This window comes from Urocitellus parryii, chromosome 1 (assembly GCF_045843805.1).
Source record: "Urocitellus parryii isolate mUroPar1 chromosome 1, mUroPar1.hap1, whole genome shotgun sequence".
Lineage (NCBI taxonomy): Eukaryota > Metazoa > Chordata > Mammalia > Rodentia > Sciuridae > Urocitellus > Urocitellus parryii.
Window position 1 is genome coordinate 78392704 of NC_135531.1, and position 21069 is coordinate 78413772.

General features: G+C 37.1%; 1 protein-coding gene across 7 annotated transcripts in view; it reads left to right on the forward strand.

Moving 5' to 3' along the window:
* The window catches only part of Cast (calpastatin), a 112691-nt gene that overhangs the window by 52702 nt on the left and 38920 nt on the right, over positions 1-21069 (forward strand). For 4 of the 7 annotated variants that reach the window (XM_026385867.2, XM_026385866.2, XM_026385871.2 and 1 more), the window contains 4 exons: positions 14714-14773; positions 18819-18884; positions 19548-19595; positions 20999-21055. In XM_026385867.2, the coding sequence (XP_026241652.2) occupies positions 14714-14773; positions 18819-18884; positions 19548-19595; positions 20999-21055 (231 nt within the window). The remainder of the gene's footprint in view (positions 1-14713; positions 14774-18818; positions 18885-19547; positions 19596-20998; positions 21056-21069) is intronic. The other 3 variants (XM_026385870.2, XM_026385868.2, XM_026385873.2) reach the window with 1 other exon arrangement.

Genomic DNA, 21069 nt, shown 5'->3' on the forward strand with positions numbered 1-21069 from the left:
AATACCTTTATTTTATTTATTTATTTTTATGTGGTGCTGAGGATCGAATCCAGTGCCTTGCAAGTGCTAGGCAAGCGCTCTACCACTGAGTCACAACCCTAGCCCCAGAATGCAAGCTATACCAAAAACCTCCTGAAGACAGAGTCTCCATCTTTAAACCCCCACAGCATCTACCATGATGACTTCTACATACCAATTTCTCAATAAATATGTTTTGGATTGCAAAAAATAGATTGATTTTATCTTAATATGAATAGAGCCCTGAGATATTGTTGCATTGAAATAGAGATTTTTTCCTGGGTAGATACAAATGTAAAATAAGATTCATTTTTATTCTCTAGGATTTATAAGTAGAGTTTTTGAAACTTAATATCTGTTTGTCTTTTGGCTAAAGATCGAAGAGTGAGTAAATTTTTAGAAGATGAGTAAGGAACCACTTTTGCTTTCTTTTTTCCTTGAGTTTCTACAGTGGGCAATACATGAAGCTAGGCAAACAGAGGTATGGTCATATGGCAGCTATAAAGAGACAATGTGAGAAGGGCTAAGTAGCATTTCGGTGAAGGGTCCTATAAGTAAAAGGAAAGGTCGAGGGAGGAAGCTAAAGGTAAAGCTTGGAGAGGGACTCTCTTTCTGGGAATAAATACTAGGAATTTGAGTTATTAAATGAGATCAGCAACTAGGAGTCCAGTCCAAAGCAGAAATGACAACAGTTACAGATTCTAAGGACTGAGACGCTGTTCAAGTTATACACTATTGGTGGAAGGCAGAACTGCTATGTCTGATACGCGTTCAACTTCCTAAGCATGGGCTTGCCTGTCCATCCTCCCATACTTTCCCCTTAAAAGTTAAGACACTCCAGTTTCCCCCTACATAATTATACATGGACTATTTTGTGAGATTGTTCTAATTGTAGAATCCTCTGATGAGATGTTCTTGACAACCTTCCCTTGTAAATGGACTGGATTTCCATCTGGCATCAGGTATCCCAAAGATTTCTGTTTTGTCCTGGGGCTCTGGAGACCTCATAACAGCCCTACAAACAAGCTTGTAGAGTTACACATTCCTGCTGTTCATCTTCCTCTTTCTTTCTTCACCACCCACACCAAGATACAAAAAAGGATAGACAAGTTCACCAACAGTCAGAATAACCTGCCTGGAATTCCATCCCTCTCTTATCAGATGACACATTTATGTCAATCTAGTTTCTGATTCCATATTTGGCTGCTGCTATTGGATCCATATCTAGCTAGATGGGGAGACTTTCATTCTTCATTTTACTCATCTTTTATCATTTCCATTGTTCCTCACATAGGAACTGTTGGTGCATATTGGTTACAAAGTCGCTTGGTTGGTTGTTGGCCGTTGTTTATTTTCCTACAGATCCCTTTGCAACGATCTTTGAAAACAACAATAACAATATTGACGTGAATCTTACCAATAAGACTTGCTGATGGATTACTGAAGAATGACAGATGTAATTGTTATCTAAGCAAGCCTCCTTAACTATAGGGAGCTGTTTTTTTAGCAGCTGGGACCTCTTAGAAAAGAGAAAATTCTTGGTTCAGAAAGTGCAGGCCAGTAGGGTGATTCTGGAATATCACCCCTTTCCCATGGTCCTGGTGCTCTCCCCATGTTGTCCTGGGGATGGCCTACAATTTATTAGAATTCTCTAAGACAGTATTTTATGATGTGTGGCCTAAAGAGTATGTGCAACAAATTCAGCTGGGGATACTTGACTAAAAAATAGAGATTCTTCAAATCCTACCTCAGATGCACACAATCAGAGTTACTGAGGGATCTCTGGCTTGATAAACTCTATAGATAAATCTTTACACCTGTTTGATGACCACTGCTCTAAAAAAGTGAATTGGACTATAAAGAACCAGTCTGTAAAGTCGCCTTGTGGCTTTAGCTGTGCAATGAAATCTTCATAAGAATTCTAATCATCCACAGAGTCTCAGACTTCTGAATCACACTGAAGGTCTCCTGTAAACTGAGTTGATTAATGTTCATTTCTTAAGTTTGGAATCCAAGGAAAAATCTGGACTGATCCCATTTTGTTCAAAGTTGAAGAGATTAAGACTCCCTTAGTATGCAAGCATACTCCTAAACTTCGTAATGGACTGAGTTCATCCATACAAGTGACTTAAGGCCTAGATCAGACCCTGAGGCCTCCAGAGTTGCCCAGAATAGGGTTATTAGAAGTGTGAGAGAATACTGGTCCTGTACAGAAACCAGAAGCTCAGCTTTCTAGGCACAATGTTTCTTTAATGTCTATGCTAAGAGGGTGATCAGGGAAAGTAGCAGAATGAAATTATTTGTACATTTTTTAGTTATATATACTTTTTCTATGTTCTCTTGATCATGAAAATAGGAAATTGTGTTTCTATCCAACAGAGCAAATAAAATCTTTTTATACAACTTGATTACTATGGGAAGTAATCATCAGAGGCCCTTATAGTATTCTAAACAGTGTTTAAAAGAGTGCCTCATATGCTTAGAAGTGCATTTTTAAAATAATATTCTGTTTATAAAGATGCATCATATTCAGAGGTCTGCAGCAAAGACCCAGTGGTCAGAATTTTTATCTTCCAGCTTTCTTAATTTCTTTTGGTAATTTTAATCTATTTTTATGTGTTCTATTATGAATAATGTCGTTATAAATATCTTCCAGTGTCTTAAATCTCTACTCAGGTAATTGTAGTTTATACTTTCATCTATTTGTGATTTGGGTGTTTTATTCCTTATTTTGTCTCTAAATTTCAAAACCTATTTAAGGTCTCCTTCAGATTTTTCTATTATCTTTAGGCCCTTAAAAGCAATTTCTTCCATGCTTGTGACTGCCGGTTCTTCTCTATGGTGGTTTACTTGCTGAAGAAGTTTGAAACAGATGGCTTGAAACTCACATTCAGTGAATATTGTTTTTGTGAGAGTCCCTTTTCTTCTAGGTTATTAGAACTGTCTGTACCTGGCATTTTTGTTTGTTTGGTTTTGTTTCTATATGGGGGATTCAACAACCCAGGAGTGCTAAATGCTAAACCACAGTGCTACATCCCTAGACCTGTTTATTTTTTATTTTGATACCTAGTCTCACTAAGTTGCTTGGAGCCTCCCCAAATTGCTGAAACTGGCCTTGAACCTGCAATCCTCCTCCCTCTGCTTCTGAAGTTGCTAGCTCTACCAGGTAATCTTAAATAAATCTCTACCTAGGATGGTTCAGATTTCATCAAAGTGTATACCTTGGCTTGAAGCTTCCATTCCAAGATGATAAAGTGAATTTGGATTCTGAATACCAAAAGTGTCACAGGTTTGGAATTCCTCTTTCTTAAAGTGTGTTTTAAACTCATTTTCCAGTCAGAAAGAAAACTCTCTTACTCTATTACCCTGGGCAGGTGGGCAAGTTTCAGGCTTATGTTCGCTGATGACCAGTCCTTGATAGCTTCTGTTTTTTTTTTTTTTTTTGTGGATAACTCAACATGAGGCCTGCAGCCAGGATTCCTTCCTCATTGGGTTCTTCAGTTCCCAATTCCCAACGGTTGTATCTGTTTCAATGTTATGGTTTAGATATTAGGTGTCTTCCAAAAGCTCATGTGTGAGGCAAAAAAGTTCAGAGGTGAAATGATTGGGCTATGACAGTCTTAACTTAATCAGTGTGTTAATCAACCGATAGGGATTAACTGGGAGGTAACTAACTATAGGCTGATGGTAGGGTGTGGCTGAAGGAGGTGGGTCACTAAGGGTGTGCCTTTGGGGTATATATTTTGTCCCGGGTCATGGGAGCTCTCCATTTCCTGATTGTCATGTCCTGTGCTGCTTTCCTCCACCAAACCCTTCTGCCAGTATGTTCTGCCTCACCTAGGGCACAAAGCAACAGAGTCGGTTGTCTGTGGACTGAGACTTCTGAAACTGTGAGCGCCAAATGAACTTTTCCTCCTCTAAAATTGCTCTTTTCTTTTCAAGTCTTTGGTCACCCAGCAAGGAAGCTGACTAAAACTTCTAATATCTAATAAGCTGTGTGTCTTCAGCCCTCCTCACTGGAGGACTTGGACAATTACTGTGCTATAGGACTTACATAAAATTTCATTTATTCCTCTTAAGATTCGTGTAATTTTAAACAATGCAAAGAGGTATTCTGACACTTCTATAAGTTAGGAGACAGAGACTCAGAGAATTTAAATAACTTAACTCTGCATCACACAGATAGCAAGATTCTAGTAGATTCTGGGGCTTTCTTCCATAGATTGACCTTACAAATTCCTCTAGTTAGTAGTTTATATCTAGGTAGTGTAAATAACAAAAAGGAATGTCTCTCTAAATTCAAATAAGCACTAGAAATCAATATTATGCTCTTTATTGCTCTCAATATGTTAATACTTTTGAAATTTTTTCTAATAGATATGGTTTCTCTGAGAGTACTATACCCTGGAATTAGCAGATAATTGTGTCGTTGATAGTTTCTTCAGACAATTTACATAAGCAGTAGAGAAGGAATGAATCAGCTGTCTTTGAATATGGTAAAATTTTTAAATGGCAGAATTAAGCAGTATTTAACTGAAAACTCACTTGTGTGGTTTGAAAAACAGTACTTTTGCTTAGATTGAAAGGAAATAGCAATGTACATTTTTTGCATCAATTTCAAAAAAATCATACTTTAAAATCTATTCTTCTATTCTACTGAACAGTGGGATATGCAGCAGAAGCACCATTATATGACACAGAGCACTTAGGAACTTTGCTCAAGGTCACATAGCTTGCAGCAAAGCTGGGATTCAAACACAAATGGCCTGGATTCAGGGCCATTCTTCTAAATACTGTATACCACCTCTTTCATATTGGCAAAGATGTAATTTTCTGTCAACATACATCTGAGAGTTTCCCTAATGGCATTTTATTTCATTCCCCGTTTAAATTTTGGTTATTTGAAAATCAGCCTAAATAAGAAAACATAGTTATAATTTCTGACATTTAATATTTCTAATTAGGAACATGCTTCTGCTGGATGGGGTGATACATGATTATAATTCCAGCTACTTGGAAGGCTGAAGCAGGAGAATGGCAAGTTGAAGACCAGCCTGGGCAATATAATGAAACCCTATCTCAAAGTCTGGGGGACAGGAGCTGGGGCTGTGACTCAGCAGTAGCGCACTTGCCTAGCATGTGTGAGGCACTGGGTTCGATTTTCAGCACCATATATAAATTTTCAAAAAATAAATATAGGTCTATCAACAACTAAAAATTTAAAAAAAAGTCTGGGGATGTAGTTCAGTGGGGGAGCCACATAGATTGAGGCTGGCAATTGGTTCTATTTCAGGAGGACCCCAAAACGTTATCATGTTCCTCTCACCCTTTGTTAGGTCTATCCCTATGGAATGAACACAGTGGAGTACAAGTTGAAAGGCTTCCAAAATGGTTGTTTAGCAAAACTCAGGATTTTTCATTCTTACATAATAATCATACCATCAATAACCATGTATGCTCTAAATGTCCTCATAATCTGTTAGGATTTTTACAAATCTGTGCTCTTACTGCAAAGATTCCTTTTTCTTATTGGACTGGAACATGGACATATACCAGCCATGCATTTTAATCCAAAAAAAAAATGTCATACTATAGAACATTACATTTTCTTCTTTGAGAAACATAAGCAAGATTTAGTGTGTGACTTCTCAAAGCTGTGGTCATTATAGGATTGTTCTGCCATTTGAATTTGCTTAACTCACAGGCTGTAGTAAATCCTTGCCAAACCCACTTTCTCTAGGGGAGAAATCATAGAAAATAAGCTGTCTTTTCCAGGTCTGACTTTTTATTTTGGGCAGCCAAAGGTCAAACACAGTTGGAATTATTTCATGCATCAAGAAAAACAACAGGGGGCTGGAGTTGTGGCTCAGGGGCAGAGCGCTTGCCTAGCACGTATGAGGCACTGGGTTCAATTCTCAGTACTGTGTATCAATAAATAAAATGAAGGTCCATTGACAACTAAAGAAAATATTTTTTTTTAAAAAAGAAAAGCATCCAGGATTTCTGCAGACATGAACAGAAGTTCAGAGAGAAGAAGCTACTTTTCCATTCTTCAATGGCTGATCTAGGCTGTGCACTTTACTTTTTTCCTTGTCTACAAAGTGTTATTGTGATCCACCCCCTGCCCGCCCCCACCCCCCCAAAAAAGCACCAGAAAACTAGAGTTTGCAAAGCAATAGAAAACGAAGCAGTTGCCTTCTAGAACTGGAAGTCTGACTTCATGACTGAGGCGGATTTTTGTACAGAGGGGTGATCCAGTGTCAGAGCTCATAATCAGACACAGGCTGTGACTAAACGTTGTACAGACTTTCTAGTTTGGATTCAGATCACAGATCAGCTGTGGTTATTGTGCAGTTGCTAGGCAATGTTCAGATGTTTATTTTGATCTTTACCCACATGTTACATCACAGGCCAAAGTTTCATGTGCACTTGACTTTCCAGAGCAAGTTGGCCTTACACACTATTTTTATCTTAAATCAATGTGTCCCTTTTAATGCATGTCATGAGTGCATAGCATACTCCGTGGAGCTATAATCATCTGCAGATTTCCCCAGGTGGTGTTCAGATGGTTCAGATGGCCTCATTCTGTAGCATTCTATTTGTTGTACTCTGGACCAAGTATTTCTGGATGTTGCTACCTACAAATCTTGCTTTAGCTGTTTTGGAATGCCCACCTTATTCTAGCATCCATCCGCATTTTCTGTAAAAATCCAAATGTTTTAAGTTTGAAAACAAAGGAAGTCAACTTGTTATAGCAAAAGGCTCATGGCCATTTTTGTCATGTCTATGTTCAAATCCAGGCTCTACTACTTCCAAACTGTGTGTTCTTATAGAACTCACATGATTTCTCTGAGCTTCTGATAATACTGTTTACATCCTAGGATTTTATAAAGATATGATGAAATCAGATATATAAAGCACCTGTCTCAGTTCCTGATATCTGTAAGATTCTGTAAGTCCTCACTTTCCTATTGATCACATGATACTAATACTCAATAAGTAATCCCTACTTCCTCCTCTATGAAGCCCTTTCTAAGCATTTGCTAAACCTACGTTTCAGTTTCTCTCTTCTCATCACCTGCAAGATCATATGATACTTTAAATGATATCACAATCAAACTTTAAATGATAATCACAATCTAACTTGTCATCTTCTAATGTTCTAAGGTGTAAGTTGACACCCTAACTAGATCTGCTAGCACAGGACTTGTTCTCCTTGAAAGAAATGTCTCAGCTTCATTCATAGATGATTTGTTTTTTATCTCTCATCAGAATCACATTTTCTGTTATGTACTTTGTTAGATGATTATGAAACATTATTATGCTTTATAATTAAAGGAATTGTAAGAATGTGTGTCACGGTGTGACATCATGACACATAACAGACAATTTAAGTATCTGAATATTAATTTCCTCAAGTGAAGAATCTGTCATTACCGAAAGTAATATGTCAGCTTGTGTATAATGGTCTGCAACTGATGTTTGTAAAGAATGTCAGTGTGCCCTTGCAAAAGTGCCTCATTAGTGGCTTGTCATTTGTGGCAGGTGTCTCACAGGAAGTGGTTCAGGGATTTCTTGTGTGTGTATATATATATATTTGTAAGTTGGACAACTCTCTATTGATGACAAATGATGCACATGATGAGATGGTTAAAATATGTTATCCTCACCAGTTTTCTGACCTGTGCTATGGATAAAATTTTTGTTAATCAAGTAATTAAACTCGTATAATGTTGAATGTGAGCCATCAGATAATACTCTTGTGTTTATTCAGGCAAAAGCTCATACATTTATTTAGCACATACATGGTAAACTACTACTATGTGGCAGACACTGGACACAGGGACATTTACCGATGGAGACAGGTGTGGGCCTGGCCCTCATGGAGTTCACATTCTTCTCTATGTCATGTATCTTGTTAGGAGAGAGTATTTTTTTTTTACACCCATTATTTCTTTCATTATTTGGAATCTGTTACTAATGTAATTAAAACCTAATTAGTCATGGTTCAGAAAAAAATCATTGTTTTTTCTCTTTTCCACTAAATAGAGCTACTTTTAAAAGTTAAAAAAATCAGTTATTGATTTGTCAGACTTCTTAATTTACAGAATGTTTAACATTTATTTTGTGTTTCCCTAAATTGTCCTAAGATTTGGTATCTAACTTACCTCTCCTGATAGCTCTGTGGGGTCTGTGGTATCCCAGGTTAGAGACAAGGCATCCTGGCCATTATGACTGAAACTTAAGTCTTCTGTCTTATCAGTGATGTTCTTGAGTCTGGCTTAAAACAAAATACCAAGTACTAAAACTATATTTCATTCTTTGTTTAAGCAAAAATTGAATTGATGGTTTCAAAATGGAAGCAAGATTTGAATCAGCTGTGATTTATATCTCCTCCCTGCTACCATAGACTCAGCACCACGGTGGGCACTCTAGGGAGTAGAAATGTCCCCTGCCTCTTGGTACCTTTATAGCTTCATTGATTAGACATGCTGTATACTAAGAAAAAAGCTCAGTATCTTCCCATGCAAAAAGATGAGTAAGTGTTCAAGTGAAAAGTACTAAATTTCTACAAGTTGAGAAGATAATATGAGCTGAAGCAGGTAAAAGCAATATATCTTGAACCAAATCTTCAAGATGGGATTTAGGCAGGGAAGAAGCTTTCTTGGCAGTGGAAATGGCAAGGTGAAAGGAACCTTGCTTGTAATAATAATAACGAGCATGTGCCTAGCAATTGCCACTTTCCAACCATTGTTATAATCGACTTGTATACCTTAACTTACTTATCCTTAAAACACCCTTGACACAATTCTCAAAACAATTCAGCAAAGTGAGAATTGTTATTATTCCCATTTTCAGATGAGGAAATTGAGACACAGAATGGGTAAGTAACTTGCCTGAGGTTGTACACGCATTAAATGTCACCTGTATTCCACCCATCTCAACGCCACAGCCCCCTCTCACAGTCTTAACCAGTACATCATGCCACCCCATAGCATGGTAAGGACTCGATCCTGGCTGGAAGGGAGATGTGATATGTATGGCCTTAGTAAGAGAGATAGTTGAATAAATAAATTGAATGATGAACCTAAAAATTACGGCATTGAACTTTATCCAGGGCAGAGTGTGGGAGACCACTGATCTTTCATCAGTGTGGCAATATGATATGCATTTATGTTAGAAAAAATTAGTCAAGCAGCCGCAAACAGAAAAGATTGAGAGATAAAAGGAGTAGGGATGAGGTGGGAGAGGGGGCATGAAGAAGGCCCAGAAACTATTAGAAGGAACTTGATGTATGTGTGGGTGATACGTGATTAGAACAGGAGTGGATGTGTCAGTGGAAATGAAAAAGAATGAAATAGTGAAGAGGTCTAGAGCCAGCCCTGCTCCTGAATCCTGTTGACTCAGAGCTGGGTAAATTCTCTACAACAATCTTAGAATCCATTGGGATTATTCCCATTTTCCAGATGAGGGAATGGAGGCTCCAAGAAGTTATTTGACTTGGATAAATAAGTGCTGAAGCAGAGTTATGAGCCTGTATCTTTCAAAGTTTCCTCCTTTTAAGTAGTCTAGTGATTAAACAGGATTGTTGATAAGATCTGAGGAATTGCCACAAAATAAAGAGACACAGTTATGAGGAGAGACCAATGTTGTGTGAGCAGTGACTCAAGAGAAAAAGCAGGGTGACTGAAAAGGCCAGTAGTGGAATAGTAAAGAGCATGGAGAAGAATGGAGGAAGTGGAAGAAGCTTCCAGGTGAAGGCAGTTCAGAGGTATGGGGAGAGAACCTTGGGCCCCCAGTGCATAGCAGCCAATGGGAAGAAAATGGTCAGTGACTCACAGTTAACTGCTGAGGCACTATGAGATGGCAAAGGAGAGTCATGCACTCAGCCTGATGCTCTTAGTAACCCTCAACAAACAGATGAAGGTGTGTGAGGGGTGACTAGTGAGGCAGGTGGCATGCTTCCAGAGATGGTGTGGGGAAAGGAAGCAGACTCTGGCCTGAGGAGAAAGAACTCTGGCACATCTGAGGCCTCCCTCCGCATGCACTTTCTAACCCAAGCCAGCTGGGGAGGAGCAGAGATCAAGGTGAAGCTGAGTGGTCAGAGGGGAGGTAATGAGGATTCCCATAAACCAGCTGGAACTTTTAGGAAGAAGTTGAAAGTTGTCTGGGTTTCAAGGAAGAGGTGAAAACATTCTAATAGGTGGTAGAAAAGTAAGGGGCTGAGGAACTTTCTCTTCAGCTGGGTTTGATGGCAGAAGAATACGTAAGCAGACAAATTCTAAGGGTCCACCTCTTCCACAGAAGCCCTATCTTCCCACCTTGACCCATTTCGTAGGACCTCAAACCCCTCTCCACTCCCATTCAGCTTTGCAAGATGGTTGAAGTTTGTCTTGGGTCTTGCTTCTCTTCTTAAGTAGGCTCTCTCAACCACCTGAAGATTCAAGGAGAGAGACCTGCAGTCAGTAAAACTGGAGGTCAACACGGTAGTGTACCCAACTGACTGTTCTTTTAAAGGGGCCCCCTCTGGTGGGAGAGAGTTCATCCATGATGCAGTATCACAAATTGCGTCTCCATGGTATTATGGGGAAGCCAATTGGAACTGCAGGAGGATGCTCAGTAAGACTATCTGCTGTGGTGCAGAAGTTACAATGCCAGGACAGGAGCCAATGGGCAATGGGATACCTTAAAGAAAGGGTATAGAAGCTTTGGATACATTGGGTAGAAGCATACAAACCAGTGGCATTTGTGTGAAAAAGGTAAAGGGAAAGATGAGTGAAATGTGCCCAAGTCCGTATGGGGCTGTGTTCATTGCACTGGGAGATGAGGAGAGATTGGAGTTGCCGGCCTTTAGACAGGAGAAAGCATTTCTGTGTTAAACAGTGAACTATAGGAGTCTGTTGGTTCTACTTTAGATGTGTGTTCACGAGTAGCACGAGGGACAAATGAGTCCTAGCAGAGGGGCGGTAGAGCCAAAATCTGAAGACTGGGAAATTTTTGGAAAATAGTGTGAAAAAAAGAAAATTGTTTCCATTTTCTGTGGATTTTAAAGGCATATAATCTTCCCCTCTTATCTCTAATCATTTATTGTGATAAAATCTTCAAAATTCTTCCTGTAACCAGTAAACAAATTTAAAGAAACTTTGTTAAAGAATGCCAGAAAACTAGATATCGTGTTGGTTGAGTAAAGGATTAAGTGTTCATTTTTTTTCTGGACTTTAACTGAAGCCTTATCAATATTGCTTTATTTTAATGCAACTGGACAATGCAGTAAGATTATTTGAGATGGACCTGGAACTTAGAACTCAAATATTTGTTTTTTCAAGTGGGAGACCACTTTGTGCCTGCTCTGGACCACTTAAGTTGTAATATAAGTGTGCTTAATATCCATTTTTCTCATTGAACTCAACTCCACCAAGGCGATGGTTGTTTCTTATTCACAGAGTATGTTCAACCCCTGGCTTATATAACAATTATTAGTTGAGCAGGTAGGTAGAGAATGATTTATATTAAGCACTTCTGTTACTTGTTACTCTGATATATGCCTTAATACAGGTTAATAAAGGGCTGTTAGTACTCTGAATATTAAGAAATTTGCATGGGCCATTTAGGAAAGTATTGTTATCAGCTGTACTTTGCTCTGATTTACAGTGCTAATCTCTTAGAGTTATTTTGGTGTACGTGAGCATGGTTGATTGTGCTTTAAACACTGACAGCTCCTTGATGTTCACATGACTGCTGAGTATAGGCACTGTGGTGGAGGGACACTGTTTTAGAAATCAGATGGCTTGCAGATCCCAGCTCCTTTATAGCAGTTTAGAGTATTCATGCATGGAATGCTCCTCTCCAGCCTTTTGCCCAGCACCATTCACTTACCACATAATCTTGTCACATCCTCAGCTTCTTTTGGCTCAACTGTCCCCTGAACCAATTCTGGCCTTCTAGTCTGTATTTTCAGGGGACCCTGTGATTTTCTTTTGTAGTGAGTAGTGATTGGAATGACTGCTTTACTAATGTCATCTCCAATGAGGCTATAAATTTCACCAGAGCAGAGGCATGTCTGTTGGTTTTAGCCCAGTGTCCCCAGCACCTAATAAAGTACCTGACATAAACTGTGTTCCAGGTAAATACCTGAGGAGCCAGGGAACTATGGTGAGCCCTCGACATGAGATTCTGTTTTCCTTATCTATTTGAAGTATGTATATTAATCTTTAATAAGGATATCACTGAGGTTCTTCTCTTCAAATATATAGGGGTTAATTTTTTGCATGATTGCTTTTATTTGTTCTTTTTAGATATACATGACAATAGAGTGTATTTTGCCATACATACATGGAGTATGATTTTTTACAATTTTTTACTTGTAGTAGTTATTCACATCATGATTAGCAATTCAAACAGTACAAAAGAATTTTAAATGAAAGGATATTCAGTCCTTCACCTGAAGTTACAAATATTAAAAATTGCTTATATTTACCATAGAAATCAACAAGCTAGAATAAGCCAGAGTGGAGTATTTTAACAATGGGCTGGAGTCATTTTCTTTATGTTTGTCCTCATGAATCAGCTTTCATATTTCAATTTCAAAATGATTCATGCTTTTTAGTGAGGGGATAAAATTCTTATGAAGGAATCTATGCTGTGAACAGGTAGGGCCAAGGCCTTCAGCTAAATTCCCATTATAATGTGCTCTGTGCTTATTTATAGTTATTCTATATAGAAATTTGATTGTTCCTGGCTCTTTCAAAGTCTTCTCCTTTCTAGGATTTGAGACCTACGTTCAGCTATTGTTTAATAAAGTAATAAGGAAGGCTGGACAATCCAAAGCTAGGTTATTTTATGAATGTTTTAATATATTTGGATATTTCAAAAATAAGTTAATATTCACCTAAAGATTTTCAGCTTAATAAGCACTTTCATATGAAGTATTTTTTTCTTTCTTTTTTTGTTTGAAGTATTTGGTTTCTATGATAGTTTTCATATGGTGGAGGAAATCATATAGAAAAGTAGAACTTCTTTTCGAATAAAATTTTGTACAACAAATTCTAATTGTTGAAAGATAGAATTATATAAACATGTGTATTTTAATCCCCTCAAATTTTAATCTCAAGGAGAAATGGACATTCATGATTTTCTCTTGATTTGATGGGGAGGAAAATTTACCTTCGGCACATTTTCTAGTTCTTTACCTTGAAAAGCAATGTGAGAGAGGTTGCTACAGTAACCAGGGCATGTGTATGTGGTTGGTGGTGGGGGGATGCCTGATTGGTACCTAAGAGTATTCAGGAGATAACCTTCATATGATCATATTTGAAAAGTCAGTGTACTAATACATTGGGTTTTTATCTGTGATCATGGTAATTTAACTCTGACATGTTCTACATTAACTAAGGTCTATGGACAAGGTGATTTTGTTTATGGCTCATAAGTTATAGTGGGTTTTAAATAGCTACCTTGAGTGACAGTGCATTGGGGGTAGGAGAAGGGAAGGGAGAAAGGAGAAGGGAAGGGAGAAAGGAGAAGCAGGGATGCTGCTCTCTGACTCATCCCTGAAGTGGCTCAGGGCCAGGCATTAGAGACAGGGTGAGGTCCATAGTGTAGGCTTTCCTGGGTATTGTTGGCAAGGGAACAGTTGTTTACTGACATCCAGTTGCTTAAGAAGGCAACTCATGCTGGATGGAATTTCTGGGCTCCAAGGCCTAATGGACTCAGATGTTGAGGAGGGTTTAAGTGAGCCCCAGTTGTGATTTGCAAAGGCAATAATTTTCTATTTATTATTAACTAGTGTAATACAAGTAAAGTATGAGAATAATACTCAATGTCATGTAAATATCTAATCCCCACTACTTAGATGATTAGCATGCAGGATTTCACCACCCACATGCATCCCTAAGAAGAGTGTTTTTTGAGAACTGCTCTTAATATTGATAACCTCTGAGGAGGAGCCTAGATTAGACAAATAATGCATCAGAATTTCCTCTGCAATTCTATCTCCTACCTTCTCTTCCTTAGTAACACTGAAAGGATGATTCTTATCCACCCAAGTCTGTTTCCTGAAATTGTTTCCAGCTCCTTCTATTTTACATAATGTATTGGAAGTAATGCACTAGTAACTTAATGAATATTTACAGTGTAACAAACATTTTATGCACATTATCTTGAATACTTCTACAACCCTGCAAAATAGATATTATTGACCTTTTTTTTTTCTTATAAATTTGGAAAACCAAGGCTCAAAGACACAGAGCTTAGTAATTAGGAGCTTAGATTTGAAAAGAAGTTCTTTCAAGTTTCAGATTCAATATTCATTGTAAAAACAGTATTAACAGTATTTTTAATAACATTTATCAAACAGTTATATGTCTTACAATAATTCTTGTATTCAGCCTTGAAGTGGAGTTACTATCTACTGAAGAAATACTGAGGATGGGAAACTGAAGATCAGGAAATTTAAATAACTTGCCAAGGTTATTTAGTAAATAACAGACCCCACATTTGAGCCCTATGTATTCCTTTTAACCTGGTTACAAAGGCTTTTATCCACTGGGCAACACCACCAACTGAATTTTTGTGAATATGGGGCTCTACACTGGGTAAAGGTGAAGAGCTGAATGCAGGGTGCTTAAGAGGAGTTGAAGGACAATGTAGATTGTGGGTTACATAGAATCAGACATTCTCTTTCTTTCCTTTCTAGATGTCGACTTCCTCTGGTACAACCAGCAAATCTTCCACCATGAATCCCAAAGAAACCAAGGTAGGAAGACCTCTCAAGGTCAACTTGGGTGAATGCTACTTTAGCTTGGTTATATGATATATAAGTGAATCAAATGTAGAATGATTGTTAACTGGTGAATTATGTGTCCTCAGAAGCTTATGCTATGGGAATAAACATTTCCTTCCTAATTTGTGGGATCTTTGGAAATTCAGTTCTCCTTATAATATTTACTTTGGACATTATTTATAGAGAGTGCTTTATACTCTCTAGAAAGGAGTAATCATCTAGAGCTTTTTTTTCCTCTCTCTCTACTTAAGTTTTTTGAATTGAAGATAATCTCTCCAAGTACAGTTTTAAACCTAAATAAGAATATGAATTCTTAAACCTTTACTAAGGTGATCTTACTGTTTTGGACATTTAAAAATAAATCTAAAAATGAGAAAGATTACACTAAGAGAACAAATAACAAAGGAAACATATACTGCTTATTTCAGATGGTTTCTGTGTTTGCATTCTGAAAATTTGAGTCATGTGGAAGTATCACCTTATTGGTAAACTTTTGTTGAGCTCTATTTGGGATTTATTTTTATAATTATTTTATGGAATTTCAGAAGGAAATTTTTTTTAAAAAGTTCTCTGGTGGGCTTGTCACATGGAGTGAACTAGTTCTGAGTAGTGATTGAAGCTGTCTTAGCCCTGGCTTTTAGTTACTATGCCCCAAACTCTATTTCTTGGCACTATTTCAAAGTGGAGCTTAAAGAAGGGGCATTTTGAAAATGTTCTCAACTCCTAAGCCTATTCCTTAGTGCCTTCAAAACTAAGCTCCATTATTTGCTTTGTTTAAAATTACCAGATACGGTTGGTTGCTTTCTGTCTTCCATGTTACTTTGCTATTAGTTTGCTATCCCTGGGGAAATGGCACCATAATTTAATGCTATCAGGGATTCCAAGGCATTATCTTGAACTAAAACATTGCAAAGGTCTGGAAACAATGTGTCCACTTATCTAAGCTCTTATAAATGTCAGTTAGTATCTGTTTTAATTCTTAAATATATTTTTATCTAAAATTATATCACACTTTTAATTTACATTGAATTCTTAATTATATTCGAAATATACATTATATGATCTGTGATTAATCTATTAGCTATCACAATTTATATCAAATAATATTTTAAAATTGAAAAACCATCGTGTTTGTTTTCTGGTGCTGGGGATTGAACTGAGTGCCTTGTGTATGTAAGGCAAGTGCTCTCCCACTGAGCTACACCTATAACTCCCCCATCCTAAATTCAATCTTAATCTTAAAATAATCTTAAGAAATTAAAGGAGAACCATTTACAAAAAAAAAATTCTCTTCAAGTTTAAAATTAATGAAAATTTAAGTAAAGAGAAAACAGGGAGGGCCAGAGTCATGTGGAGATATCACCTTATTGGTAAACTTTTGTTGAGCTCTATTTTGGATTTATTCTTTTAATTATTTTATGGAATTTTATGGAAGGAAAATAAAAATGTTCTCTGGTGACCTTGTCACATGGATTTACTTTTTACTCTTTTGGTTCACTTTTTTTTCTTTCTGTTTTTTTGTTTTGTTTTGTTTTTTTACTAGGGTTGAATTTAGGGCCACTCAACCACTGAGCCACATTCCCAGCTCTATTTTGTATTTTGTAAATTTAGAGGCAGGGTCTCACAGAGTTGCTAAGCACCTCGCCATTGCTGAGGCTGGCTTTGAACCAGTGATCCTCCTGTCTCAGCCTCCGAAGCCGCTGGGATTATAGGAGTGAACCACCGTGCCACCTTTTCAATTCACTTTTAACTCGTTGTTCAACTGCAATCCCCCTGTGTCTCAGCCAAAGTTCCAGTGCTTATAATCATGTATGCCCAGTGTTCTAGAGCAAGTGCCAGCAAACTCTTCAGGCATCACTTAGATTGAGAATTCCTGGCAGTCCTATGAAACCAGGGGAAAGAAGGAAAGGATAAGACAGAGAGGGAAAGACAAAAATAAGATGCACATGATGTGATATCACTGGTGGGTGACTGGGGACTACTTGTGGACTCAACTCATTCCATGGTATATTTCAATCACACTGCTCTCATTGATGTGCTTCTGATGTTTGTGCTTCTGATACTTCATAAGTTTTCTTAGCCTCCTCTTGGATATCTTGGAGAGCTTGAGCTTAATGAGTTTTGTCTCCCAAATATTTTGAGCTTTCAGAGAAAAGATGCCAATTCAAGATAATGCTTATATCAAATCCTTGTCTTGTTCTGAACTGTAAAATAAAAGTCAGTCTATCTCTAAAATGTTATGTCTAGATCTGTGTTCTATATCTCTTTTCCCTGGAATATTAGAATTGGTGTTCATGGTGTTGAGAATAAGATGGAAAATCAAATAATTTCTAATCACAATGAAAACCCTGAGAAATTGTGTATTGCGGACACTGGAGCCAGATGTCCTGGCTTGGAATCCTGACTCTATACCAGCTATGATATTAGACAACCCCTGTTTGCTTTTGTTTCCTTGCCTATATAGCTTAAAGGAAATGATAGTGCCATATATTTCATAAGACTCTATAAAGAAACAAACCTATCATGCCTGTCCCACTGCCAGTGTGAGCTGGTTATTGGCCAACACAGGAGAGACAACGTAACTCAGTGACTAAGAACACTCAAGCCCAGCTCTATCACAGGTGTCCTTGGGAAGTAATCTAACTTCCTTAACCTCAATTTTTCATCTGCAAAATTAAGTATAATGCCAAGCTCTATCTCATGGGGTAGTTGAGTGAGTTGACACATATAAAGCTTACAACAGTCTCTGGTAGGGAAGGGGTGATTGATATGCACTAGTTATTATTTGTTATCATCACATTATATTCAGCACCAACAACTACCAAAAATAAGTTCAGTGGTTACTGATATAAATGCACATTGCATGACAAGTTGCTTCTGTCTGTGAACATACATTTTTAATTGTAGTATAGAATTCTCCCATGAAAAAATTTTAAGTGCCAAATTGTAAATTGGAAGCTACTAATAGATTCAAACCACTACAATACCAGCTGGCTTATTTTCCTTGTTAATCACTTAATAAAGTGCACTTGCATAAACAATAGCATAAACAGAAGATGCATTAACAGTAGCATAAACAGAAACTCATTAGCAAGGATACAGTGTGAAAATATCCCAAATTTTAAAAAAATTAAAAATATTTCTTTGATCATGAACTTCATTTTCTTCTCCAAACAATAGTGTGTTGCTATAACAAGGGGTCATTTTGTGAGGGAGAATATGTCTTCACTACTATGGCAAAGACATAGTAAATTAAGAAGATATTTGGCTTTAACCTCTTCAGATGTTTAAAAATACAAATTTTTGCTGATATTATCAAATTGCAAAGAAGGAAAGAAATTATATGAATTATTAGGCTTAATTTGTAATCTCTCATTTTGAAAAAAGTTTATAAAATGTTTAATCAAGTTTTATTCCTGATTTCATATGTTACCTACATCAAGAATATACTTATAATTATCTTTTTGTTTTTTGTTTTCCACAGGAAACCTTTAGTAGGGTAAAACTCTGTCAACAAATATTATACTAAGGTCCTAAATTGTAAACAGTTCTTCAGAAGAACTTTAAATTAGGTTTCTGCATGTAGGACAATGACATGTACAATAAATATCCATATTAAATATTTAAAAAATTATTTTAAAATCATATTAATAGAATTCAGAAAACTTTTTGACAACACCTATGACTATTCGTTTTATAGCCAAATATTGAAAACATAACTAGAAGAAATATTGCTCAAGCAGCCTTTACATAGAGAAGGGAAGGGAAAGGAATGAGAAATTAATTTTATTAATGGAAATCTTCACTGAAAAAATGTAAACCCAAACTGAAATATATGCCAGGGACCTTAAAAGTTCATGTGCCTACATCTTCCTGAAATTTAAACATATGTATTGGGTAGATGACTGGATAAGTATAGCAGATCTCAAAGTAAACATTTGAGCACTTTTTATGGATATACTTGTTTGACTGTCAGATAAAATAAAATCACACTTGGGACTGTGCTCTTATATATTAGGCAATTCCAGTCAGCCAACAGATGGAAGGACCACATCCTCCTAACAAGAAAAGACACAAAAAACAGGTGATGTGGTTCATTGTTTTAGGGCATCTCTGTTTACTAATACTCACTTAAACTGCTCAGCACACCCTAATAATTGCAGTTCACAATCTTCCATAATGCTCTGACTCCATCTTGGACTTTTCATAGGCTTCACTATTCATCAGCCACAGTCAGTCTGGCACTAAAAAATGTATTTCCTTGCTTTCTGTGCCCTTGATTCTGTCACCATCCCGTTGTTTTCACACTTTTAGCTAAAACCCAGTGGTAAGTATTTCACTGATAAAACATTCATGTTAATGACTTTGAAATATAACACCCTTAAGTATGAAGGATGAGGGCTTTTATTGTATGTTGCTTCTCTACTCATACTACAATGTTAATGGTAATGAGTTTTTACTCTTCTTTGATACACATAGCAGAAAAATAAGATGTAAATTGCCATATAAGTAGTAAGAGCAAAATATTAATTAATGCACTCAAGTATTTATCTATCTAAAGAGTTATAATTCCAAGCAAAGTGTCATAAAATTAACTCATAAAGTTTGTATTTATAATAACATCAAAATCATCTTTTGAGCTTACTTAGTTGAATAAAATATATAATCTTTATAAACTATATTCATTTTTATTTTCTTCCTTCTTCCTTTACTTTCTTCCTCTTTTTCTTTTTAATTCTGAATTTAGGCTGTGAAAACAGACCCTGCAGAACCTGAGAAGTCACCATCAACTAAGGTAAAAGAGTTAAGTCGGCTAATAAGTTATTCAGATTCATTTTAATAATAATAACCAATTTCCTACATTGGTGCCATGGTAAAGGGCTTTGTCAGCTAACTTTGGACTACCCTTTGAATATGATTGGATAGAGTATATATAAAATATTTAAAACGTTAAATCTATATATTGCTAAAAAGAATGTAGAGTAATATATATATATATATATGAACAAAGGAGAAAGGACAAAAGGAGTGAGTATGCAATTATAGCTCAAATCATCAAGAATAATGAATTTGCTGAACCCGACCCCAGATAGTGTAAGGATGAGGGTCTTTGCTAAGAAGCCGGCTAGGCTAGTCTTGAGCCTCACCTGGCTGGTGGAGCCGGCTCTCAGTTATTCAGGAGCCTTTCCCTGGAGTGGATTCTCTTGATTCATGCTCTCCAGACTGAAAGCCATTGTGCCTCCACATGGAGGTGGATCCTTGGGTGTCTGCCCCAACACACAAGTTTCTCCTCAATAAAGTGCTTTGCTTTTTTTTTTTTTTTTTTTTAGATGTTTAAGCAAACACTGAGCTAAGTCTGTAGGATTTTCTATGGGAAAGCTGAGATGCTTTGGGCTGAAGTATTGATCTTGTGGAAGGCCTCTTGGTGGTCCCTAAGGATGGTGGTCAAATAGTGAGCTCCAGAGAGAAGAATGCAGTGGCTGGGTGGAAATTTTCTTCTAGTCCACATTTAGGTGTTTATAATTATCTATAAAATCGCCAGAGAATTGGGTATCTGGTGATATGATTTTGCTGCTTGTAACAGAGAAAAAGCTACAGCATTCTTCATCTCCTATGAAAGATTTCTAAAAACTTAATTTATAGAGTGGGATCCCCTGGTCAACAGATTTAGTGGTCATGCTGATCATTTAATGTTTCCATAGTTAGACTTGCAGTTAGCAATTTATCTGCATGGATTATGAAAAATAGCTAGTAGTGTAGAGAAAGGTGTATTTGATCACATCATTCTAGATGAAATACTCATTTTTTTTTTAAGAGAGAGTGAGAGAGGAGAGAGAGAGAGAGAGAGAGAGAGAATTTTTAATATTTATTTTTTAGTTCTCGGCAGACACAACATCTTTGTTGGTATGTGGTGCTGAGGATCGAACCCGGGCCGCACGCATGCCAGGCGAGCGCGCTACCGCTTGAGCCACATCCCCAGCCCACTCAATTTTTAATTTTTCTAATAATTGCCATTATTGGCAGGATTACTGTTGACCAGACAGCACACGTCCTCTGATCTCAAATAACTGGTCTGAGTGAGCTTTTCTTGAGAGACATAAATGATTTAAGTGGGAAATTGTATTTTTGAACTTGTTTGGAATTATTAAAACAATGGACTCCAATACAACTGACTTTTTAATCTTTTGGATTCAATAGACGTCTGTGGTTCATGAGAAAAAACCCCAAGAAGGAAAGCCAAAGGAGCATACAGAGGTAAATGATTATCA